The following is a 26344-nucleotide window of genomic DNA, read 5'->3' as shown; positions in this document are numbered from 1 at the left end:
CTTTGACTCAATGTGTTTTAAGAGTGTGTTGTTTAATTTCCACATATTTGTTAATTTTCCAGTTTTCCTTCTGGTTTTGACTTACAGCTCCATTCTGTTGTGGTCAGAGAAGATATTTTGTGTGATTTCAGTCAGTTAAAATTTATTGGGACTTTTTAGGGGGGCTTTTAAATTAAGTTAAATTTATTTATTTATTTAAAGATTTTATTTATTTATTTGACAGAGAGAGAGAGAGCACAAATAAGGGGAGTGGCAGACAGAGGGAGAGGGAGAAGCAGGCTTCCTGCCAAGTGGGGAGCCCAAATGTGGGGCTCCATCCCAGGACCCTGGGATCATGACCTGAGCCAAAGGCAGACGTTTAACAACTGAGCCACCCAGGTGCCCCCAATTAAGTTAAATTTAATTTTTGTAAAATGCTGAATATGAGATCTACCCTCTTAAAAATTGTGAATTGTGAAGTGTACAATACAATGTTGTTGAATATATGTACAAATGTTGTACAGTGGATCTCTAGAAGTTACTCATCTTGGCTTAACTGAAACTTTATGCCCGTTGATTAGCATACTCCCCATTTCCCCCTGTCCCCCAGCCTCAGCCAACCACCATTCCACTCTGACTCTATGAATTTGACTTTTTAGATACCTCATATATTTGTCTTTCTGTGAGTGCCTTATTTCATTTAGCAGAATGTCCTCAAGGTTCTTCCATATTGTCACATTTTGCAAGATTTCCTTTTTTGTGTGGCGTTTCTTTAAAAAATACGGAACAGTTCACAAATTTGCATGCCATCCTTATGCAGGGGCCATGCTTATCTTCTCTGTAAAGGGCCAGTTTTTGTACATGTACTGCTGAAATGAGCATCCTTCCTTTTAATGCTGAATAATACTCCATTGCATGTATATACCACATTTTCTTTATTCATCTGTGAATGGACATTTAGGTTGTTTCCACATCTTGGCTGCTGTGAATAGTGCTTCCGTGTACATGGGAGTGCTAGTACCTCTTCGAGACCCTGACTTCAGTAATTGTGGATAAATACTCAGAAATGGGATTACTGGATCATATGGTAATTCTATTTTTAATTTTTTGAGAAACCTCCATATTGTTTTCCATAACGACTGCACTATTTTGCATTCCCACCAACAGTATACAAGGGTTCCGATTTCATTACATCTTTGCCAACCCTCGTTGTCTTTTTTTTTTTTTTAAAGCCATCCTGACAGGTGTGACGTGGTTATCTCATTATGGTTTTGATTTACATTTCTCTGATGATGAGTAATTTTGAGCATTTTTTCATATATCTGTTGTTCCATTTGTATGTCTTCTTCGGAGAAATGTCTGTTCAAGTTCTTAGCCCATTTTCCAAAAAACAATGATGAAAGAAATTAAAAATCCAAACAAATGGAAAGACACCCCATGTTCATAGATCAGAAGACTTAATATTGTTTCAATGTCCGTATTTCCCAAAGCAATCTACAGATTCAGTGCAATCCTATCAAAGTCCCACCGGCTTTTTGAAAAATAGAAATAGAAGAAACCAATCCTGAAATTCATATGGGACCACACAAGGCAATGAATAGTGAAGTCAATCTTGAGAAAAAAGGACAAAGTTGGAGGCATAATTCTTCCTTATTTCAAAATATATTACAAAGCTACAGTAATCAAAATGGTATGATACAGATATAAAAGTAGACATATAGACCAGTGGAACAGAATAGGGAGCCTGGAAATAAATCCATGTATATATATGGTCAACTGATTTTTGATGAGGGTGCCATGAATTCACTATGGGGAAGTAATAGTCTCTTCAACGAGTGGTATTGGCAAAACTGGATATCCGCATGCAAAATAATTAAATTAGACCCTTATCTTACACCTTACACAACAATCAACTCAGAGTGGACTTAAGACTTAAATATAAGACTTAAAATAAAACTCCTAGAAGAAAATATATTGAGAAAGCTTCATAACATTGGTGTCGGCAATGATTTCATAAATATGACACTAAAAGCACAGGCCACAAAAGCCAAAATAGACAGGTGGGACTATATCAAACTGAAAAGTTTCTGCACAGCAAGGGAAACAACAGAGTTAAAAGGCAACCTATGGTATGAGAGAAAATATTTGTGAACCATGTATCTGATAAGGGGTTAACATCCAAAATATATAAGGAACTCCTACAACTTAACAACAAAAAAACTAATAAAAAATGTGCTACAGACTTGTGACCTAACATATAGTCTATCCTGAGAATAGTCCATGTGCACATGAAAATGTATGTTCTACTTATTGGGAGTGGAATATATGTCTGTTAGGTCAAGTTGACTTATAGAGTTGTTCAAGTCCTCAATTTCCTTATTGATCTGTCTGGGTGTTCTATCCATTACTGAAAGTGAGAAGTGAAATTTTTGATGTTGTAAAACTATTTATCCCTTTGATTTTGTCAAATATTGCTTCATATATTTTGGGACTCTCTTGTAAGGTGTGCATATGCCTATAATTATTGTATTTAATTCTTGATAAATTGACTCTTTTATCAACATGTAATGTCATTCTTTGACTCTTGTAACATGTTTTGATTAAAGTCTATTTTGTCTAATATTAGCATTGCCACCTCAGGTCTCTTGATTACAGTTTGCATGGAATATCTTTTCCATCCTTTCACTTTAAACCTATTTATGTCTTTGGGTCTAAAATGAGTGTCTTGTAGACAGACTATGGAAGGATCATGGTTTGTTTTTTAAGCGCATTCTACTAATCTCTGCCTTTGGAGAGTTTAATACATTTACATTTAAAGTCAGTACTGAAAAAAAAAATAAAGTCAGTACTGATAAGGAAGGACTTCTGCCATTTTATCATGGTTTCCTATATATCTTATATCTTTTTGTTCCTCAATTCCTCCAATACTGCCTTCTCTTGTTTATAATTGATTTTTTGCAGGTACCGTTTTGATTGCTTTCTCATCTTTAAGGTTATTTTCTAAGCATTTACCCTGGGACTACAATGAACATTTTAAACTTGAACAATCTAGTTAGAATGAATACCAGCATAGCCTCAGTAGTTTACAAAAGCTTTGCTCCTAGGGGCACCTGGGTGGCTCAGCCGTTAAGGGTCTGCCTTCGGCTCGGGTCATGATTCCAGGTCCTGGGATCAAGCCCCGCATCGGGCTCCCTGCTCCGCGGGAAGCCTGCTTCTCCCTCTCCCACTCCCCCTGCTTGTGTTCCCTCTCTCGCTGTGTCTCTCTCTGTCAAATAAATAAATAAAATCTTTAAAAAAAAGCTTTGCTCCTATACAGCTCTGTCCCCACTTTTGTAGTTACTGTGACAAATTACATTTCTATATATTATTTCCATTAACATAGATTTATAAGTATTGTTTTATGCATTTGCATTTTAAGTCATATGGGGCAAATAGAGACATTACAAACCAGAAGTATGTTACAAGTGGCTTTGTAGTTACTTGTATTGTTACTTTACCACTGTTCTTTATTTCTTTGTATGACTTCCATTTATTGCTTAGGATCCTTTCCTTGTAGCCGGCCAGACTAACCGTAGCATTTCCTGTAAGGCAGGTCTACTAGCAACAGATTCTCCCAGCTTTTGTCTATCTGGGGATGTCTTAATTTCTCTTCCCATTTGGAAGCATAGATTTGCCAGATACAAATTCTTGGTTGACATTGACAGGTTTTTTTTTTTTTTTTTCTGCCAGAGCTTTAAATAGGCAATCCCACCACCTTTTAGCCTCTGTGGTTTCTTTTTTTTTTTTAAAGATTTTATTTATTTATTGGCTAGAGAGAGAGCACAAGTAGGGGGAGCAGCAGGCAGAGCAGGGGGAGAGGGAGAGGGAGAAGCAGACTCCCTGCTGAGCGGGGAGCCTGATGGGGGGCTCGATCCCAAGACCCTGGGATCATGACCTGAGCCGAAGGCAGACGCTTAACCAACCGAGCCACCCAGGCGCCCCATGGCCTCTGTGGTTTCTTATGAGAAACTGACTGAACCGTTTTGAGGCTTCCTTTGACCTAATGAGTCCCTTCTTTCTTGCAGCTCTCAAGGTTCTCTTTCTCTTTGCCTTTATCCAGCCACTCTCACCACGAGAGTTCGGAGTTAGGTGAGAAAAGGCAAGCCCCTTGCGTCGGTCCTCAGGGAAACCCCAGACAGCTAAAAGTAGACAAATATAGTTCCTTGGGAACAAGGTCTCCTCTGCTCCCTCCAGAACAAACTCCCTATGTGAGGAAGGTCAGCTCTTGTCTTCAAGACTGTTGGGGTGGAGGGGAGGCGGGTGCGGCAAGGCTCGCAAAGCTCTCCTAAGTCTTCTGTGTTTATTCAACATTTATTGGTTGCTATAAATCTTTATTTCCTAGAGTCTGACTAATTCTGACCGGTTTTTGCCTATTTTTTGGTGTTTCTGTGAAGGGGCAGGCCCTTCAGATTCCCTACTCTACTGTCTTTGCTGATGTCACTCTAAGGCTCTTCTACCTCTCTGTTCCTGCCCATCGCCCATTCTTTTTTCCACTATGCCCCTTCACATTATTTTTTTTTAAAGATTTTATTTTTATTTATTTGAGAGAGAGAGAGAGAAAAACAGCATGAGAGGGGAGAAGGTCAGAGGGAGAAGCAGGCTCCCCGCTGAGCCGGGAGCCTGATGTGGGACTCGATCCCAGGACCCCGGGATCATGACCTGAGCCGAAGGCAGACGCTTAACCGACTGAGCCACCCAGGCACCCGCCCCTTCACGTTATTAATCACGGTTACTTAAAATTCCCTGTTTGATGATTCTAAAATCCGTGTCCTATCTGAATGTTGTTCTGAGGTTTGCTTTGTTTCTTCAGACTCTGTATATTTTTGCCTGGTAGCATACGCCGTACTTCTTACCGAAAGCCAGAACGACATATTGGATAATAGGAGCTAAGGAAATAGGCTTGTGGTGTGAGGTTTTATGTTGATCTGCCTAGGAGTTGGGCTTCGTTCAGTGCTTGTTCTAGCTGTCTAGATGTACGTGCCAAGGCTGCGATTTCCTCAGCATCCTTGTTTGTCTCTCTCCTGTTGTCTTTGGCCGTCTCTCAAAACTCCTCCTTAAATAAGAAGCTGGGCCTTGCAGCCCTTCTCACTGTGGTGTAACAGTCCAATAATCCACTGCTATTCTTCTAGACCCCGTTACTGTGGTGGTATGATGTGGGGTGGGGGGGGAAGTCAGGTGTTCTATAATCTTTTCTTTTTTTAAGATTTTATTTATTTATTTGTCAGAAAGAGAGAGAGAGAGGCTGAGCACAAGCAGGGGAAGTGGCAGGCAGAGGGAGAAGCAGGCTTCCTGCTGAGCAAGGAGCCTGATGTGGGACTCAAATTCAGGACCCTGGGATCATGGCCTGAGCTGAAGGCAGACGCTTAACCGACTGAGCCACCCAGGTGCCCCAAGTGTTCTATAATCTTATGTTTAAATCTTTATCTTTTAGTAGGCCCATGTCCCTGGGCTGTGACCTTCACTGGCATTTCTCAGCTTTTTTTACCCTCCTCTTACTTAAGACCGCAAGGCTAGAGGGGGTGGAATTGAGTAGTTTCCCTTCGCAGGTATGACAAAACTCTGGTAAAGTCTTTTTCCCTGCTGAATAGGGGAACTTTGTCATGTAGAAAAGCACTGCCTGTATTTCAAAATATTTAACATTAGCCCCCTCTGGCCTAGTCCGTCAGAAACATGAGGTGTCCTTAGGTCTTCCTGTGAAAAGTTGGTGGGGTTTCTGGAGGTAAGACTCCCCCCTAAAGTGCGACAGCCCTCCTAAGCCGACAGCCCTCCTAAGCCCGCAGCCCCCAGGACTCTCTCACTCTCCTGCTAGTCGGGCTCGGCCTCTGGTCATTTGTTAAAGGTCCTGGGTAAGTGTTCCTACCAGCGTATGGCTCCAGTGGCTTGGACTCCAGGCAAACCGTCTCTCTTGGCACTGTCCCTACATTTAGGGACAACCTGAATTTTCTGAGGAGTACGAGAAAAGGTGATGATTTACAGTTTAGTTACATTTTCCTTACTGTTGCGGACAGGAGCACTTTAGAAGCACTTTAGAAGTCAGAACTGGGAACAAGTCACTTGTTTTTTATAATCTTTTTTTTCAAGATTTTATTTAAAGATTTAGAGATTTTATTTATTTGAGAGAGAGAGAGAGAAAGAGAGGAGGAGGAGGGTCAGAGGGAGAGGGAGAAGCAGGCCCCCCGCAGAGCAGGGAGCCCAATGCGGGGCTCGATCCCAGGACTCTGGGATCATGACCTGAGCTGAAAGCAGACGCTTAACCGACTGAGCCGCCCAGGCGCCCCTCACTTGTTTTTTATTACACTAAGTCTACTGAATAGAACTTCAGAACTTCTTAAAACTCTCACTCCTCAATTACTGCCAGACTTCTTGATGCACACGCTCTGGTTTTCACACAGCCTCCCCAGTGTCTTCTCCTCAGGCTCCTTTGTGGCTCCTTTTTCTCTGCTCGCTGTCATGGAACAGTCATCCACTTGGGCTTTGTCCTTGACACTCTCTTTTCATTGGAAAGTGATCTTTTCACTCTCTTTATTTGCCCTGGTTGAACATGTCCACAGTGATAGCTCTGTGTACCACTCCTAAAGCTAGAACCCAAGTCTGGACTCTTTCCCTAAGTCTCTGACCCTTATCTGCATAAACATACCCAAAAGTGAACTTCCTATTTTTCCTCTGAAACCTGTTTTGCCACCTATATTCGCTTTGTCATTAGATGTCACCACTGTCCACAGAGCGTTCCAAGCCAAAGAGCATGACATCATCAAAGACTCTTACCTCTCCTCACCCACTATGTAATCTACCACCAGATCCTCTAAATTGTGCCTCCTTATTTTTTTTCTTGTGTCTCTTTTCCCTCTTCATCCCGCTTTGGCCCTATTTTATTTATTTACTTATTTATTAAGATTTTTATTATTTATTTGAGAGAGAGAGAGAGCGAGAGAGCACAGAGGGAGAGTGAGAGGGAGAAGCAGACTCCCCAGTGAGCAGAGAGCCCAATGTGGGGCTCGATCCCAAGACCCCAAGATCATGACCTGAGCCGAAGGCAGACGCTTCACTGGCTGAACCACCCAGGCATCCCCTGCTTTGGCCCTATTTTAATTCTATTTTTGGTCTGGATTACTGTGATGGACCTTGTATAAATCAGAACTCTGGGTTTTCAGTCCAAGAAGTTGGACTCCCACTAACTTAAGCAAAAAAAGAAAGAAAAAGAGGAGGAAGAATTTACTGGCTGGTGTAACTGAGAAGTCAGAGGAGTAGAATTTTTTCAGGCTTTCCTGGATGTACAGGCTCATACCGTGTTGCCAGGACTCTGCCCCCCCCTCCGTGCCGTTCTCCATCGTGGGAAGATGGCCACCGGCAGCCCTCAGCCTACACAAGCCTTTTGGTTAACCCTTCCAAAAAAGAGCTAAGCATCTTTCTTGATGGCTTCAGCAAAAGCCATTTTATCATTTGGGTTGGGCTACATGCCCAACCCCAACCCAGTCACTGTGGCTAAAGAGTGAGCAGGGGTGAAGATGATAAAGAGGTATTGTGATTGGTCAGGCCTCTGGTCGTTTGTCCACTTCTGAGGTTGGAAGAAAGCATATGAGCCCCACCTGAGTCATGTGGGCGGAGAAGGATATTAGGATGGGAGAGAGTTGGTGTTTTGGTGACCATGATGGACAAAGAGCATGTGCCTACTCTAGCCTCCTGACTTCCTTACCGCTGCTCTGGCCCCTGCCAACCCATCCCGTACACTGCTTTTCAGAGTAGAACAGGGTGCAGTTATGAAAACAGTCTTTGTTGAAAATTCTTTAGGAGATCTCCAGTGCTTTCAGCATGAAGTTCAAATGCCTTAGTTTAGGACACAAGATACTTCCTGATCTGGCCTCTGCCTACTTCTCTAGCCTCATCTTTGTCCACTTAGCCACAAGTGTATCTAACGTCTATCTAACAAACTTCTTAACATACTATTTTGAATATCTGTGCCTTGTCCAAGAACTGTTCTTTTTTTCTGAATGTCTCCACTCATCTTTCTTTGCCTTCTATAAAACCTAGTTAACTCCTTTTCACCATCCTCTGAAACTTACTTGAAGGGTCATCATGTCTTTTGGGAAACCCTTTCCTTCTTTCAAGTTTGCTTTAAAAATGTCCTTTGTGCTCCGATAGCATTCTGTGGTCCACTCTTGAACAACACACTTTATAAGATATGTTTGCTAGTTTACATGTCTGCCTCCATTTTACTGTGTGCTCTCTCTCTCTCTCTCTCTCTTTTTTTTTTTTTGAGAAAGAACAGAGGGAGGGGCAGAGGGAGAGGGAGAGAGAGAATCTTTTTTTTTTAAGGTTTATTTATTTTAGAGAGAGTGTGTGTGCGCGCGCGCGAGAGAGCTGGGGGGAGGAGCAGAGGGGGAGGGGGAGGGGGAGCCGACTCCCTGCTGAGCTCGGAGCTTGATCCCAGACCCTGAGTCCTGACTGGAGCCAAAACTAAGAGCTGAACACTCAACCGACTGAGCCTTCCAAGCACCCCGGAGAGAGAGAATCTTAAGCTGGCTCCATGCCCAGCGCAGAGCCTGAGGTGGGGCTTGATCCCCTGACCCTGAGACATGACTTGAGCCGAAATTAAGAGTCAGAAGCTTAACTGACTGAGCCACCCAGGCACCCCTGTGTGCTCTTTTATAATGAGTAAATGTGTTCTATTCGGTGTTTTCATCCTCAATACTTAGCCCAGGACCTGACTTATAGGAGAAAGCCAGAAAATGCTTTAAAGAGCTAAACACCAGCACTCGTCAGGCCCCCCCACCATTAAACCCAAACAACAAATTGTGCCTTCTTTCCTTTCAAAATTGTTCGTTGGGGCTAGTACTATTTTGATTTAATTTTATGACACTTTCTGCTTGTTGCTACCTAATTGAAGATGGATGATTGATACGTGGCAATACCACTGATGTACTTAAGAAACTGAATTCCATTGGATTATTCATTTGGTGGGACCTCTCAGTCTGTTGTGATGGCAAGGATCATATTTGATTCATTGGTCCACAGCCAATGCCTGGCTCACAGAAGGTGCTCATTGAATGTCTGCCGGGTAAATAAACACACACCTCCATGTTTTTCCAAGCAAGCTCTCAACGATTTGTAATAAGGCTGTGAATGGTTTTCTTTTTTGGTCACATACCTTGGTCTCGTCCTTTTTATCTCCCCCGAGCCCTATTTTCATATTTTTCCTCTTACTCTCCAACCGTTTTTATGTTCTCCATGTAGCCAGGAGGGGGTGGGTCATCTTCTTGGCCCTCCTTCCCCTGGGTCCAAATTAGAGGCAGGGACAGCTAAAGGGGAGTCAGCCATCAAGAGTCCCGATGCAAGAAAGTCACGGCCTCTATATGTCTGTCTGACACAAATAAGGACAATACAGACCTGCAGGCCGAGCTTAGGAGCTCTATGAAGCCAGACCAGTGTTAACTCGGTGTGTAGCTCTGACATCATGAATCGCATAGTCACTTTCTGTTGTGTAAGCCCCCCGCCCTGGTCTGTGGCACTTTGTTACGGTAGCCCTGGCACGTGAATACGCATGGTTTTCGTAGGAAGCACTTGTGTTCACTTCTTCCACTGTGAAGTGCTAAGATGTGGTGCGGCCAGATGGAAAGGGTGCTAGAATAAGAGTCAAAGGTCAGAGAACTGGGTGTCCATGTTTCCTGTTGACCTGCAAGACCTGGAGCAAGTCACGTTACCCCAACGAGCCTGGGTTTCTGCCTTTCTGAGCTAAGGTAATCGTACGTGCTCTACTCACTTTCCTGGATGGCTTCTAGGGTCACGTTTATGGCTATGAAATCACACTTTAATTACGAATCAGTTTACAAATATCCGAGGTTATCATTCCCACCATTCTCATTATCAGGTCAAGGAGTTTGCCTTCTCACCCACTTTCCAAATGTGCCAAGGTTAAGAAGGGGAGTGCAGGCTCTGTGGTTTTCCTTCTTACTGAGAAGCACAGGGAACCAGAAAAAGGGGAGAGGAATGTGCAAACTGACAGCAATGATATTCAATAGTTATTTTTTTTCTCATCATTTGACCTCGTGTGGATTAATTTTGTGGAGAAAGCTCCCCTCGTGGGAAATCAACATTCCGTGGGACATCCATCTGTGTTCGGAAAGGCTCAGTCTGTGCAAACCGAGTATCTGTTGAGTACCTACCGTGTGTACCAGACACTAGATTACAGGGCAAGCAAGGCGCACAGACCTTGCAGTGTATTATGCAATGGAGAAGAAAAAAAAAAACCACTAAAGAATTACAGACATCTAATTTAACTAATTGTGAATTGCTAACTGTGCAAACATTTCCAGCTTGGGAGGATTCTAGTTCATCTCCTCCGGACTCAGTGGGGTCCCGTGACAGTGCTGGTGAGGAAGGGACAGAGACCGCCATCACCCAGTCACGGCTACAGATGGACTTGGGCAAAGCAACACGGAGGTGAGTTAGTGCCTTCTCTAAAGGAGCAATGATTCGGCAGGGCTGGCTGGTATTTTGTTTTCCTGGTGTGATTTTGCAGGTTGCGATGGCATTTCCATATTCAAGGCACTCAAAGAAAAGCGGATGCCAGGGCTGCTGAGCCTTGTCTGGGGAAGCCTAGGAAACAGGATATGCTAAGTGGCCAAGAGCAGGATTGGTGGTACTGGAAGTGCAACCTGGTTCAGGTGCCTGAGGCTGAGAGCACTGCAGGCAGCACCAAAGGTTGCGTGTGCATGGGCGCGTGCGTGCACACACACAGGATCGTGCACACACATGAGCGCGCACACACAGTCACCCTTCCCTTGTTTGCACCTCTCATTAGGAGGGACAAGGCAGTGAAACTTTCTGTTTGATGCCCGTCTCTTCCCAATTCCTAAAACTGGCCCATCCTTTAGGAAGACAGAAAAGAGCACCACTCCGCAAGGACTGCAGTGCAGGAAGGTGTGATGGTAAATTTTAGGCGTCAGCGTGCTGGGCAACAGGGTGCACAGACATTTCGTCACACGTTCCTTGGGATGTGTCTGTGAGGGCAGTTTTGGTTGAGATGAACATCTGAATTGGTAGACTGTGTAAAGCACATAGCCCTCCCCAATGTGGGTGGGCCTCATCTAAGCAGTTGAAGACCAAAGTAGAACAAAGGCCAAGTAAGAGGGAACTTCTTCCTGACTCCCTGAGCCAGGACAATCCGTCTTCTCTTTCCTGTGGACTGGAACTTAATCATTGGTTCTCTTGGGTCTCCAGCTTGCTGACTGCAGGTGTTGGGACTTCTCAGCCTCCATCATCTTGTAAGATAATTCCTTATAATACATACATACATACACACATACATACCAATCCAACCTTTATATCATCAGATCAGTCCTTTGCTAAAGAATTCTGCTTTTCTCCACCTTTGAAACAGACAAAACCAAAATAAATTATAGATAAATGTTACAAATCTGACCAATTATACATAGAATAGTGTAAACCAAATATTAACAAACTGTACAATTCTATATCACATTTTCCCTAAAATGTCATCGATCATAATACAAATCCTGACTTCTGCTATGTTACACGAGGGAAGAAGAGGTCAATTCATATCAGGGTGGTCATCTTTCAATGAGGAAAAATCCTCCCATCTCCCTCAAAGTCCACGGCAATGATACAGGAGTTACATTTTATTTTTTTTTATTGCAGAATTGTTTATTTTCTTAATTTAAATTCAAGTAATTAACATATAATGTATTATTGGTTTCAGAGGTAGAGGTCAGGGATTCATCAGTCTTACGTAACACCCAGTGCTCATTCCATCGCGTGCCCTCCTTCATGCCCATCTCCCGGTTACCCCATCTCCCTACCGTCCTTCCCTCCAGCAACCCTCAGTTTCCTGGAGTTAACAGTCTCTAATAGTGTGTCTCCCTCTCTGATTTCATCTTGTTTTATTTTTTCCTCTCTTCCCCTATGATCCTGTTTTGTTTCTTAAATTCCACATATGAGTGAGATCATATGATACTTGTCTTTCTCTGATTGACTTCTTTCGCTTAGCATAATCCTCCCCCCCCAGTTCCATCTGTGGGGTTGCAAGTGGGAGTTATATTTTATAAAGAAGTAAAAAAGATCTATCCCCAGCTAAAAGTGAGATAACTATCTCCATGGGCCAGTGGGGAATCCTAGACAGAGGAAAAAGGGCGTGGAAGGCTTCAGGACCAAAAGTAAATGGAATGACCAGAAATGCACATCCAGAGCTTGGCGTGGGGACAGGAACTCCTGTCACCCACAGGAGGGGGAGGCGGGAGGAGAGGCAGAAGCAGTAACAGGGTTTCTGTTGTTGGGGCTGCTGAAGACAGTCCAGCCGTCCTCTTCCTGGGGGCATGCATGGTTGCCCCCAGGTTCAGTCCTTAACAGAAGCCTCTCACTTGTGGCTAAGTTTTTGTGAAACAGAAATGTAAGACTTTGATCCCTGCCAGAAGATTCGCTTTTTTTCCTCTCTCTCTCCCTTTCTCTCCCTTCTCTTCCCTCTTTCTTTTTCCCGGCTTTATTGAGCTCTACTGGACATATAACATTATATACGTTTAAAGTGTACAACGTGATTTGATACAAGCACATATTTCGAAATGATTATCACAATAGTGTTAGCCACCTCTGTCACCTCACATAGTTACCTTATTCTTTGTGGTGAGAATATTTAAGATTTACTCTCTCAGCAGTTTTCAGGTATGCATAATGCAATATTGTTAACTAGAGACAACCTCCTGTACATGAGATAGTCAGAACTCAGTTATAATTAATTATAGTTATTTAAAGTTATAAAATTATATGAAGCTATACAATATAAAAATTATAAAATTATATGAGCTATAAAATTATAATTATTTGTTATTAAAGTTATAATTAGTCTTATAATGGGAATTTTGTCCCTGTTGACCAATATCTCCCCATTTCCTGCAACCCTGCCCCTCCCAATACCATTGTTTATTTGAGTTTGGCAATTTTTAAATTAAAAAAAATTTTTTTAAATTTTATTTTTTTTAAGATTTTATTTATTTATTTGACAGAGAGATAGCGAGAGCAGGAACACAAGGCAGGGGGAGTGCGAGAGGGAGAAGCAGGCTTCCCTCCAAGCAGGGTGCCTGATGAGGGGCTCGGTCCCAGGACCCTGGGATCATGACCTGAGCCGAAGGCAGACGCGTAACGACTGAGCCACCCAGGCGCCCCTGGCTCTTTTAAGATTACAAATATAAGTGAGATCATTCCGTATTCTGACTGGTCAATCATTTCTCATAATTTCAGGTCATGTTCCATAAGCCAAAAAAAAAAAAAGCTCAAAAACGCAAATTTGAGCGCAATAATGGACCAAATCCCCAGGAACACTTATTAAAATGCCCGTATTGGAGCCCAAGCTAGAGCCTACGACTCAGGGCGTCCAGGTGTGGTGAAGAACTCTAAATGTTCAACAGGCTCTCGCAAGAACCTCTCCCCTGGCCCGGTGGAAGGTAGAGAGTGCTGAGCGCGGATTTGGGAGATAGTGGGGCCCCCGCCCGGCCTGCCCCTCACCCCCTCCCCGCCTCCTGCTGAGCTGGCACGTGGGGCAGACCCCCGCTGGCCCCGCCCTGGTGCCGCCAGGACTCCCCCGCCCGGCCTCAGCGGCTCCCATCAGGCGGAGGCCAACCGACTGACCCCTGGCAGCAGCGGACCCAGCCCCAGCCCCAGCCCCAGCAGCAGAGAGCCTGGAGGCAGGGAGTCCTGGGGCCGGAAGCGCGGACTCCCCAAGGGGGGGTGGCGGGGCTCTCTTGGGTGGCTCACATCCCGCGACAGCTGCCCCCAGCCCTGACCGTGGGGCGGAGCGGGTAGGAGAGACAGCACAGGGCCACTGCACGTCCCCGGGCCTGGCAATGGAAGGGGTGGCGGGTCCCTGTGCGTCCCCCGGTCCGGGAATGAAAGGCCACTGCATGGCGGGTCCCTGTGTATCCGTGGCCGGGAGAATGGAAGGACCGTCGCGTGGATCGTCCCTGTGCGTCCCTGGACGCAGAAATGGAAGGGGCGCGGGTCCCTGTGCATCCCTGGGCCGGACAATGGAAAGACGATTGCGGGGCTCATCCCTGTGCATCCCTGGACGCAGGAAAGGAACGGGAGCAGGTCCCTGTGCGTCCCTGGGAGCAGGAATGGAAGGGGCGGCGCGAGGCGGGTCGCTGTGCGTCCCGAGCCTGGGAATAGAAGCGGCAGCGGTACCCTGTGCGTCCCCAACACGGGAAAGGAACAGAAGGCAGGACCCTGTGTGTCCCTGGGCGCGGGAATGAAAGGGGCGGCTCCTGGCCGGCCCTGTGCGTCCTAGAGACGCTTGCCCGGGGAGCTGGGCCCCTTTCGTCCCCCGAGGCCGCGGGACCCGGTCGCCTCCATCCCTGACGTGGGATGCAGTGGGAGTAGGCGCGACCCGTGACGCGCCTCTGTCCTTCCAAGGAGTGCAGGGACGAGTGACGGGGGGCGGGCCCCTGTCCAGCGCGGGTCCCCGCCGCCGCTCCCTGCGCCCTGCCGGGCCTTCCTGGGCGTGTCCGGAGCCCGGAGCGCCCGTCGGGGCGCCGGGACATCCCGTGGGGAGCGCGCTGGGGCCGTGCCCCCGCCCCGGGCGGCCGATGTGTAACCGGCTTTTAGAAGTTCCCGCGACGTGTCCCTCCTCGCCTTTCCCCGAGTGTCCGCTTTGCACACACCCTCTTTATCCGTGGGCCGGGGGAGCGCGGGCTCGCTCGGGCCGGTTTGGGGGGAAGCCGGGAGCCCTGGGGTGCAGTGAGGGTCCCTGCGGAAGGGCGGGTGGAGGGCCGGCGGGACAGTCAGGGCCCTGCTGGATGTGGTGGAGGGGTCGGGCCCATCTGGGGAGGGCGGCCAACTGCGAGGTTGAGCAGGGTCAGGGCGGTTCCACAGCTCAAGCCGGCTGGGTTCCCCGATGCCTTCCAGGGAGGAGGGTTGGATGCCTGGAGTGGGGTGGGGGGGACGTGGAACTTTCTAGGAATGAGTGCTGGGGAGCAGTAACCTTGCTTGAGCGCTTCCTCTGTGCCAGGCCAGGCAGCTGCCGTTCGCTTCCACGCAGCTGGATCCACCACAGGAAATTTTCTGAAGCTGATGTACAAGGAGAGACACTGGGTGTCCTTTAAGAAACTTGCGCCGGGGTGGGGCGCCTGGGAGGCTCAGCTGGTTGAGCTTCTGACTCTTGGTTTCAGCTCAGGTCATGATCTCAGGGTCGTGAGGTCAGGCTCCAGCTCAGCCAGGAGTCTGCTTGACATTCACCCACTCCCTCTGCCACCTCCCCCTCTCAAATAAATAAATCAATCTTTCAAGAACAGACACTTGCCCAGGGATGGGATGGGAACAGTGTCGTTTTCCATGACCCGGCAGGAAGAGTCATGAGGATGTTTTCACTTGATCCCCTCCAGGGAAGAGGCCAGGTCCACGAGTTGTGTGAGAGCAAATAGAGGGAGAGCACGTGGGTGGGTACAGGTCTTGAGACCTATGGAGACGTATGTGACCACCTCTGTCACCACAAGTGTGGCCTCAGACGTTGCACTTAGAACATTTGGATGTTTGTAGATATGGGCATTGCAAGGTCTGTGCATTGGAGCCTCGTCACCATTTCCCTCTGGCATTTCCTGTGTGACCTGGGACACGTCATTCAGTGCCCCTGAGCCTCCAACCTCGGTCCTCTCCTCTGTACTCAGGGCATGATACTAGTCCCCACGTCCTCGCTCTGGGTGAGGGCTACGTGACCTGCCATATGCGGGAGACTTCGAACAGCACGTGGACACAGTGCCATGAACGTGATCAGTGTCCTTGGTTACTCATGCGGACCAGATGGCTGGTGGCCTGCCCTGTGGCAGTGTATCATTCTCATGAGAAAGCCACTTGACATGCCATCGCGGGACGAGGGTCAGGCTGATGTGGGCTGAAGTACACACCCCTTGAGTGGAGAAGAACGAAGGGTTGAGGATCTGTAGCCTTTGGAGGCAAGGCTCTAACTACCTAAGATGTCCGTGGCTGCAGGTGACTCAGCCAGATGGACTTTCAGGGTGACTCACCAGAGTTGTCAGTATTGCTCCCCATTTCCTCTGTGTCCTGTGTATCTGTAGAAACAGGAGACAGCCCACATGAGACTGGGAGTGGGGTGTCATGCCAGCACGTGGGTGGTGGGTCCTCCTTAAGGCAGGTGTTCTCAGCCTTGGTGAAATTCTAGAGCCAAGCTGCTCGAGAGAACGTCCTGCACTGATGGCTGGGGGGCATGTGAAATGTAGCGAGGACCAGAATTGTGTACTTTAATCACTTTGGACTTGAATGTCCCTGTGGCTGGAGTGGCTACCCTCTTGGGCAGCACAGTGCTTGAGGGTCTGGGGATGGGCTTGGACATGCTATGAACCTTTTGGAAACTGGCCGCAGAATTGGATGTGTCCGTGTACTTCTCTAGAAGGTGAGTCCATGGCTTTGCCCTCAGCGTCCGCTGTGCTTAGGGCTCTAGTGGAAAGTGAGCAAGTGAAGGGAGGTGAGCTTGGCCTGGGGTAACCACTGCTGTTCCCCCTTTCTGCTTTTGTCCTGTCCTCAGCTGTGGGTGGCTCCCCCTGACTGGCATCTGAGACTTGGGGCTCCAGAGCCATCGCATCCCGCCAGAAGGGGGCCGTGGCCGTGGCTTGTGCAATCCAGGCCTCGCTGAAGATGGGCTCCGGGTTTCAAGAGTCTGATGCGGACTGGGAGGCCTTCCGCCTGCGCTCCAGGCAGCTCCAGCATGAAGAAGCAGCCGGGCCTCGCTGGGCTTTCCACAGACTCTGGGAGCTTTGCTGTCCACGGCTGGAGCCAAACACGCGCTCCAAGGACCCAGTCCTGGAGCTGCTGGTGTTGGAGCCGTTCTCAGCATCCTGCCCACGGAGACAGAGAGCTGGATGGGGCTGCTGGGCCGGCAGCACAGAGCAAGGTCGTGTCTGTGAGAGAAGACTTCTGCCCAGAAGCCGGGCTACCAGAGCCGAGGGTGGGCATCGCCCTTGGCGTCTTGGGGGTGAGACCCCGGGAAGGAGCAGAGGTCCCTGGCGCTGGGTCAGACGTTTGTCTCCGTGTCCTGTTCGGCCCCAGGATCTCGGCCCGGTCCTTTATATTTGTCTTCTGCTCGGATCAGTGTATGGCTTGCTTCTCCGGGTATCAGACCCAGTCCCCTCCTATAGCAAATAGTCTGTTGTGTCCCCTTAAATACATTGGAATGGAATTCAAAGGGAACACAGCCTACCCACATCCATCCTCCAATAACATCAGTATCGTGCTGTGCGGGGTGCTGGTCAGATCTGGCCACGGCCTGTGTGTGTACGCCCCGGGAGCTGGAGCAGATTTAACCTGTTAAAGGTTTGCTTTTTTATTTTTTATTTTTTTGAGACTGATTTATTTATTTGAGGGGCGCCTGAGTGGCTCAGTGGGTGAAGCATCTGCCTTTGGCTCAGGTCATGATCTCGGAGTTCCGGGATGAAGCCCCCATCAGGCTCCCCCTTCACTGGAGAGTCTGCTTCTCCCTCTGCCTCTCCCCTTCTTGTGCTCTCCATCTCTTTCTTCTCAAATAAATAAATAGAATCTTTAAGAAAATGTTTTGAAAAAAAGATTTATTTATTTATTTGAGAGAGAATGAGCACGAGCAGGAGGGGCAGGGGAGAGAGAATCCCAGGCAGACTCTGCACTAAGCGCAGAGCCTGATGTGGGCCTTGATCTCAGGACCATGAGATCAGGATCTGAATCAAAACCAGGAGTTGGATGCTTAACTGACTGCACTACCCTGGTGTCCCCCAAAGGGTTGCTTTTTTAAAAACAAGGATGAAAGACAGTAAGATACAGACTGAATGTGGCCCACAAAGCCTAAAATGTTTCCTGTCTGACTCTTTCTAAGAAAATGTTGCCAACCCGAGTCAAGTGGAGCCCGGAAAGAATATAAAGGAAAGGGAATGTAGTTTGTCATCGTGGAGGAAGCATGTGAACACACACGTTGGGGCTGGACCGCACCGGCAGACCTCACGAGGTTGTCACGTGCTCGCACCTGTGCAGAGACTCACTGTGACGGCGACAGCCCCCGGCACGGCTGCTCTGTGGTTTTCCAAAGTGGCCACACGTGTCGGTAAATCTGAGCAATGAGCAAGAGAGTGGTTGCTTGAGTTCCAAAGGCGGGCTTTCCTAGAAGTAGCAAGTCGTGCTAAATCATGCAGAAATGTCTTGTGTCTATACGCGCCCCAGGGTGAGGTTGACACGTTCTTTCTCCCTCGACGCAAGTTTGCGGGGGCACCCCAGAGTTGGTGGGGACCCGGAGCAGTTCCGCACTGGGAATGATACCCACTCCTGTCTCTGCCCGCCGGGTCCTGACAGCCACCTGCCATCGTGCCGCATCCGCCTTGGGTGGCGGCGCCAGGGCCCCCTGCTCAGAAGCCCCTGGCACAGGGCAGAACCTTTGGCAGAAGGGAGGAAGGGCTTCGGTACTGTGTGTTGATAGGGCTCTGCAGGTAGCCCGCCCGAACCAGAGTCTTGCAGACTTTCCTGCCGCCTCCCCCCGACCCCCCAGGATAGAGTGAGTTTATGGTGCGCCCTCCCTTTCTCTGTCTCCTGGGTTTGGCTTGCTCTGTAGGATTTTTATCCGCCTGTGGCCTAATCGTGGCGCTGCCCCGTATGGTAGCCACCAGCCAGGCGTGGCTCTTGAGCTCTAGAAATGTGGCTAGTCCCAACTGAGATGTGCTGTAAGTGTAAGATGCTCATCACGTTCAGAAGACTGAGTACGAAAGATAAAGTAGGTGAGATGTCTCATGAATACTTGTTCATAGTGGTTACGTTCTGAAAGTGTGGTATCTCAGCCATATTGGTGGAATCATGCGTGTCGTCAGGACTGACTTCACCAGTGTCTTCTTTGTTTTATGCGGGTCCTGGACAATGAAAACGACGTGGGTGGCTCCCACCCATTGTTGGCACCGGGCGGTGCCGGTGTAGACTGGAGAGTGACGGGTTGTGCCATTTCCCCCAGATCGATAGGCAGGAAATGCTGTTGGAGGAGCTGGTACCAGTGGGCCCGGCACACATACCACCAAACATCCACCTGGAGTCGCCCCCACTGCAAGTGATGGGACCCGCCCCGGAGGCCCCCGTGGCAGAGGCCTGGATGCCCCAGGCGGGGCTGCCGGAGCTGGGCTACGGTGCTGCCGAGGATTGCCGGCCCTTCCTGGACCCTGGTAAGGCAAGGGGTTGACTTCCTTTCTGCGGTTCGTAGTTGGAGAGCTCGAGAGCTCCCCAGCTTTGGGGGTGGGTTAGAAACACCGAGTCCTGGATGGAAGCGGGCCGCTGCGATAAAGGGTAGGAGGGGGGATGCCTCTCTGGGAACAAAGCACGGGACGTCAGATGGGATTCAAAACCCCTTCAGCTAATGACCCCGCTCAGGAACATTTTGATGAAGAATGTTACGCAGGAAACCCTGGGGAGTATGGACACTGCAGATAAGGCTGATTTTGCCAGCACATTTTAATTAATGGGGTCTGTGATGTTGTGGGTTCCTTAGTTGCTCTTACAGCATTAAGAGCCTCGTTCAGACTGGTACTTTATGAATATACTCGCTTCAGATCCTTGAAGACGATTTAATCACGTACCAGAGTGTAAAGCCAATACCTAGCTCATTCGATCAGAACCTACGAGAGCATTTCTCCAAGTGTAGCAAGCAGCCTATGTGTATCAGGGTCACCTAGGGTGCATTTTCTCAAGCTCTCTGGGTGAGACCTATATACACTACAGTCTGAGAACCTCTGCTGCAGACCCTCCTAGAGTTTATACTAGAAGGAGAACGTCCAGGCAGAGAAAGGCAGCTGGACTTCGTAGCTCCTGTGTTCCTGCGTTTCACTTTCCTTTGGGGATTCTCCCACAGTGCTACCAACAATTCCTGTCTCTACCCAACACCCCTCTGCTCTCCCCGCCCCCATGAACTTTGGCCGAAGTGTGGCCAGAAACCTCCTTTCTAACTCTCTCAGGCACCGCTTCAACATGTTGGCATTTTTAAGACACTGAAATGCTGAGAAAGCAAAGAGACATGAAAAATGAACATACCGAGAATAGTCCGAGTTACAAAACGTTGGTATCTGGTCGATCCATAACCAACCCAGTGCCTGGGCTTTGAAACCATGTCCCTTTCCACATCTTAACGTTTATTCATTCGACCAATAGATACAAGCACGTGTTAAGAACTAGGCACTGCTCTGATATGTAACTAGGACTGTAGGTCCTGTATGTGGTGTAAATAGGCCTGGCAAATGCTATGGGGGTCTATAGGAGGGCTGCCTTCCCTGCAGACAGGGAAGTTGTCCTGGAGGAAGGGAAACCTACGCGGTGAGTTGGAGTAAGCTGCTGGCTGGGGGAAATGGGGAGGGGAGAGGGCTCTGGGCAGAATGCTCAGCATGTGTGCTGAGAGGGGCACAGAGGAGCTTGAGCGGCCCTCAAGAGGCTGGAGAGAGAAGCAGCGTCCTGGGTCACGAACAGCTTTGGGCACCATTTGGGGGGTCGTTGCAATCACCGCAGGCGAGAGGATGATTTTCTAAACTAGGGTCGTGTTGATGATGATGGAGTGAAAAAAGTGGGACCAATTCAAAAGCTCAGTGGCCTGTGTAAAATTCAGGACTTGGTGCTCGGCTGGGCTTCGGGTGATGGAGAAGAGAACGTTGAGAACAGCATCCGGGTTTCTGGCTCGTGAACTGGGTAGAACACAAGAAGAGAGTCAGATTTGGAGGGCGGGGGTCAAAGTGAGTTTCGATTTGAACATGAGGAATTTGGGAGGCTTATGGGTCTCCAGGTGGCCAATGTGGAATCAGAGCTCAGGAGAGAGATTGGGGTTTGGGATAAAGATGTGCAAGCCAAAGGCTTAGAGAAGGTGACAGAAGCTTCTAAGATGGTCGAGGTCTTTGGGGGATGGTGTAGAGTAAGAAAGCACGAGGTCCTCTGGGCAGAGCCTGGGAGAAAACATGTCAGAAATGGCCATTTTATGTGGATTCCAAGCTCTTTCAAACTTGCAGTGACTTTGTCTGGCTTCCCTGCTTTCCAGGGCCCTCTCTGGCCATCTGAGAACATCTAGACACTCTGACCCATTTGCTCTTGAAGCTAACAGATAATTCTCCCTCCAGTGCTTACCTCTGGCTCCCCCCCCCCCCCCGTCCCCATCTCTTCTGGTTTCTGTTCGGAGTGCCACCTCTCTTCTCCAGGTCCCTGGCCCACTATGGGGGAGGCACAGGCGGGACTCCACACTCTCCTTGGAGGCAATGGCTTGGTCCTTGCACACCTAACACTAGGACTGTACATTGTCTATACAGTGCCATAACTCCCGTAGAATTCAACTCCTACCATTATGGTGGGCTGCTTGGCGACAAACTTTGTGCCCCTTTCTACATTTAATCAATTCGTCCAGGTACCCTGTTCTGTAGCTTACTGTAATGAGTCCTGGGCATGTAGAAGACACGGACTCTGTCTCGTTTTTAATTGAGGTGACAGAGAAGGGTGCGTGGCTGGCTCATGCAGATGGGAGAACCTGTGGCTTTTGATCTCAGGGCTGTGAGTTCGAGCCGCGCGTTGGCTGTAGAGCCTACTTTAAAAAAATAGCAGTGACAGAGGAAAAACCCACAAGTACGTATGTGTATCTATTATGGTCAAAGCCAAACTATATAAAATATTGTTATTTATATTCCAGTCTTTGCCTGACCTACATCTCTGGTCTGTCATCAAGGTGTGTAAAATCTGTGTTTTGTGTATATGCCTGCGACCAGCGGCAGAACCTAGCCAGTCATATTTAAATATAAATCTTTCTGCATGTGCATCCCCATTCCCCATGCTAACTTGCTCCTCTTAGCAACAGCGCCAAGTACCAAGATCACATATGATGCCCAGCAGCAATATTGTTCTTGGCTGCAATACTTTGCTCTCTAAAGCACAGGAAGGTCCAGTATATTCAACGAGATATAGGATGAATTCAAAAAATAAAATACACCTAGTGGGAACAAAGGCAACGACCCCTTTCTCATCACTGTTTAAGGTGATATAATATGCTTCATCCTACTGACTGGGAGGTCCTCATATCCACCTCCTGATCACCAAAATCCCATCCTTCTTACCACTTGGAGAAGGTCTGAGAGATCTGGGGATGGAGCAAGGAAAAAGATATGACCAGGAGGTGGCAGCAGCGAGCACAAGGTTTGTGGCAACTGTGGGGTTTGCTTGCTGGAGAAGTCCAGAGTCCCAAAGGGAGGACAAGGGAACTCCCCAGGGAGTAAGGGCTCACAGAGAGGACTTGTGTCTCTTATGATCTTATAGCCCAGTAGCACACCGGGCAGCTGATGGGCCAGAGAATCCTGAAGGGCTGCAGAGGCGTGGGGTTATAGAAAGACTGAGGAATCCCAGACCTGTACCTCTGAAACAAATAATACATTATATGTTTAAAAAAAAGAAGAAGATAGCAGGGAGGGAAAAATGAAGGGGGGAATCGGAGGGGGCGACGAACCGTGAGAGACGATGGACTCTGAGAAACAAACTGAGAGTTCTAGAGGGGAGCGGGGAGGGGGGATGCGTCAGCCCGGGGATGGGCATTAAGGAGGGCACGTACTGCATGGAGCACTGGGTGTTATACGCAAACAATGAATCGTGGATCACCACATCACAAACTAATGATGTAATGAATGGTGATTAACATAACATAATAAAATTTAAAAAAAGAGTGCACTTACAGTGGTGAGTACTGAGAAATGCATAGAATTGTGGAATCACTATATTGTACACCTGAAACTAATGTAACACTATGTTAACTAATAAAAAGAAATTAAAAAACAAAAAACAAAACAAAAAAAAGCTCCATCTTTTCAATGGCTGGCAGATGGGGGGTGAAGTTTTCTGTGATCTGCAAAGTAGGCATGGTCTAAATGGCTAACAGTGTGCTTCTGGGGTAAACTTTAATTTTTTTTTTTTAGATTTTATTTATTTATTTGAGAGAGAGAGTGCACGTGAGACAGAGAGCGAGCATGAACAGGGGGAAGGGCAGAAGGGCAGAGGGAGAGGGAGAAAGAGAAGCAGACTCCCCGCTGAGCAGGAAGTCCAACATGGGGCTCGATCCCAGGACCCTGAGATCATGACCTGAGCCAAAGGCAGACGCTTAACCGCTTAACCGACTGAACCACCCAGGTGCCCCTGGGGGCTAATTTTTAAATCACTGGATGTGTGAGAGTTTGAGTTTGGCACCGACGGCAGGCTTGGGAGCTAAGGAATCTCAGCCTGCAGGGAAGAGATGAACAACCGAGGGGCCAATACAAGAGGGCGCGTTTGTGCACTTAGGCTCATTTCTAGAACAACCCATCTGGTGGTTGGTTATGTGGTAACCCAGACTGGCTGGTGATGAAGATGAGGAGAAGAGACTCACCAACAGAAGTAGGCATAGAGCCATGACTTCTGGCTGTTGACCAAAATACCCTGGGGCCAAAGCTATAAAACACAGGGAGCATCCTTCTATGGGCCTGTGTTGGTAGGACAAATTTCTAGAATAGGAACGGTTGGTCAGTGGGCATATACATGGTCAAATGTCCTCCCAAATGATTGTGTCCATTTATGCTCCCGGCACAACCTAGGAGAGAGCCAGTTGCTGCTTTCGCTCACCAGCTTTGTCTTGTGATGAGCGCTGTGGCTGTTTTCCCCAGGTTGGCAGACATAAGGAGGGCTGCTCTCTGTGCACACCTTTTTTAACAAGCATCACGTTCATTCGGCATTCCTGATGGTATTTTACGGGAGGTAGGAGAGTAGAGGATGGAACTGAGGTCAGGAGGGTGGGGGACGGGCCGGAGGAGATGGTTAGTGGCCTTAGCTGACAGGGGCTGTGGGCACAGGCTGGGGGGCGCAAACTAACGACAGGGTCGGGAGCCGGCCTTGCGCTTTCCTCCTGTGGCAGTCAGCAAGCCAGCGTTTCTGTTTTTGTTAGCCAGCTCTGGAGGCAGAGCCACTTCGTGCTCTGGCTTTCACCTAAATCCACTCTCAAAATGATGTGCATTGACATCACCCCAGAATTGGTTCGCTCTCCTTCCACAGATTGAAGATCCCACAGTGGGATCTTCCCCTCCCCTCATTTGGGTCTTGTTCTTTTTTTTTTTAATTTAATTTTATTTTATTTCAATTCAATTAATTAACATATAGTGTATTCTTAGTTTCAGAGGTAATTTAGTGATTCATCGGTTGCATATACCACCCGGTGCTCATTCCATCACGTGCCCTCCTTAATGCCCATCCCCCAGTGACCCCTTTCCCCCAACCCCCTCCCCTGCAGCAACCCTCAGTTTGTTTCCCAGAGTTCAGAGTCTCTTCCGGTTGGTCTCCCTCTCTGAAGTCGTCCTATTTTATTCTTCCCTCCCTTCCCCTGTGATCCTGTTTTGTTTAAGTTCCGTTAAGTTGTTAAGTTTTGTTTAAGTTCCGTTAAGTTTGTTAAGTTCACATAGGAGTGAAATCATATGGTATTTGTCTTTCTCTGACTGACTTATTTCGCTTAGCATAATACCCTCTAGTTCCATCCACTTGGGTTTTGTTCTTATCCTAAAAAACAAAAACAAAACAACAAAAATGACATGTCAGAGGCTCCTGGTGAGGCAACCGTGAGAAGGAAATAGGTAGCTATTGAGAGGCCATGTGGCCAGGAAGCAGCCAGGACTCGGGAGAAACCCGTGGCCACTCCATGCACCCCTCCTCCCGTCTCTCCTCTGCCCAGGAGAGCCAAGACCAAAGCCTGACCCGGGGTGCCCAGTGGAGCACAGAGAAGAGCCGAAGTGCCAGGAACTGCAGGATTCCAAGAAAGTGAAAGAACAGTTCCAAGACCCCAGGATAGGTGGGTGAGGGTTCATCGGGCACTCGGGGAGAAAGAGAGGTTCAACCTTAATCCCGGGGTAAAGAGGTTCAGGGTGCCACTTGAGAGTTTCTGTCTTCCCACAAACTGCTGAGGATCTCTTCTTAGTCCCCATGTCCGCTCTCCTGGGAACATGGTGACATCTGTGATTTTTATTCCTTCCCTCAGATTTTGATAACGGGGAGCGGGGGGGGGGGAAGAAAATGAAGAAAAGATGTCAAAGCAGAAAAAAAAAAAACTGGAGGGCGTGTATCCATTTGCTGTTTCTTTAGATGGAAATGTCCTTCTTGGTCCCAATGTGCCCAAATTCTCCGAACGGGTAACGAATCCATTGGGAAACCCAGCAGAACAGCTACCCAGAGATTGCACAATACCTGTCCGCCTTCAGAACCTCTCTCTTCGAGAGACAGCCGAGAGCTCCAAGCGGGAAAGACCTCTCAGCCCCCACAGCCCAGGAGCAAAACAGTCCCAGAGGGAAGGCGCCCCAGCGTATGCAGTGTGGGAAATGTGTTGCTAAAAAGAAGCTACGCAATAAGCACCTGCAAATTCCCTGGGGAGAGCTCCCTCGCAAGTGCCTGGAATGTGGGAAAAGAGTCCTTCTTACCCCTTCTGTGGGTAAAGCAGACCTCTTTAGGCACCGTCAAGTTCACACAGGGGAGACACCCTATGAATGCTTTCTATGTAACAAGCCATCCACTCAGGGGTCCCACCTCATAGCACACCAGAGAGCCTATCCCCCGCGAGAAACGAACCAGCGCTTTGACTATAAGAAAAGGTTTTGTGATAGATCAAGTTTTATGAGACATCAGAAGATGCACGCAGGAGGAAAGCCCCATAAATAGCCCAGTTGTGGGGAAAATTTCAGCCGGCAGAGGGGTCTTCACTTGGCACCAGAAAACGCACATTGAAGAGAGACCATTTATCTGCGAGTATTGTGGGGAAAGCTACAGACAGAGATCAAGCCTTGTTAATCATTTAAAAAACACAGAAGGGAGAGTCCCTGCAAGTGTAGTCATTGTTCTACAAGCTCGTAAAGCAAGCAGGTCTTACGATGCACCAAGCTGCTCACTTGAGAGAAGAATCCTCCGACAAAAGGTTGAGGGAAACAGCTCCTACACCCCATCAATCAACGCTCATTCATAAATCCTTCACCTGCACGAGGCTATCTCGGAAGAACAGTTTTGCCAGACCTTATTCCTAAGGACAGCTTTATGTTTTACTCCGTTTCAAACCCATCTTCCAAGGCATGCAAATTCTAGAGTATTCACCGACTCTTACCACTGTCCTAGATCTGTTTAATTGTTATGATGAAAATGTCTTTGTCCAACGCCAACCACGACATAGGTGTAAGTGAGAAGCAATCCTTCCAGATTTAGGGCCAGCTTCTCAGTAAACAGGGATGCGCCCCATTGACCTCTATCTATGCGATATTTAAGTCATGTGGAAACATACGCTCTTCCTGTTTTGTTCCCACTAACT

The 26344-nt window shown here is 48.0% G+C and overlaps 1 protein-coding gene and 1 non-coding gene across 11 annotated transcripts in view; one reads left to right on the top strand and one right to left on the bottom strand.

The window, feature by feature from the left end:
• ZNF75D (zinc finger protein 75D) overlaps positions 1-26344 on the top strand; it is a 70688-nt gene that overhangs the window by 23280 nt on the left and 21064 nt on the right. For 2 of the 10 annotated variants that reach the window (XM_035725360.1, XM_035725361.1), the window contains exon 6: positions 10329-10455. The exons of 3 other annotated variants lie outside the window; for them this stretch is intronic. In XM_035725360.1, coding sequence (XP_035581253.1) covers positions 10329-10455 — 127 coding nt within the window. Of the gene's footprint in view, positions 1-10328; positions 10456-16558; positions 17406-18991; positions 19197-24730; positions 24746-26344 lie in introns of those variants that run through there. 5 more of the 10 variants (XR_004819785.1, XR_004819784.1, XM_027609576.2 and 2 more) reach the window with 5 other exon arrangements.
• On the bottom strand, positions 755-861 carry LOC113931618. The gene has a single exon (XR_003522784.1). It is a non-coding gene; the product is annotated as a U6 spliceosomal RNA (small nuclear RNA).

Source organism: Zalophus californianus, chromosome X (genome assembly GCF_009762305.2).
Source record: "Zalophus californianus isolate mZalCal1 chromosome X, mZalCal1.pri.v2, whole genome shotgun sequence".
NCBI lineage: Eukaryota > Metazoa > Chordata > Mammalia > Carnivora > Otariidae > Zalophus > Zalophus californianus.
The sequence above is the reverse complement of the archived record's forward strand: the minus strand, read 5'-3'. Positions and strand labels throughout refer to the sequence as shown.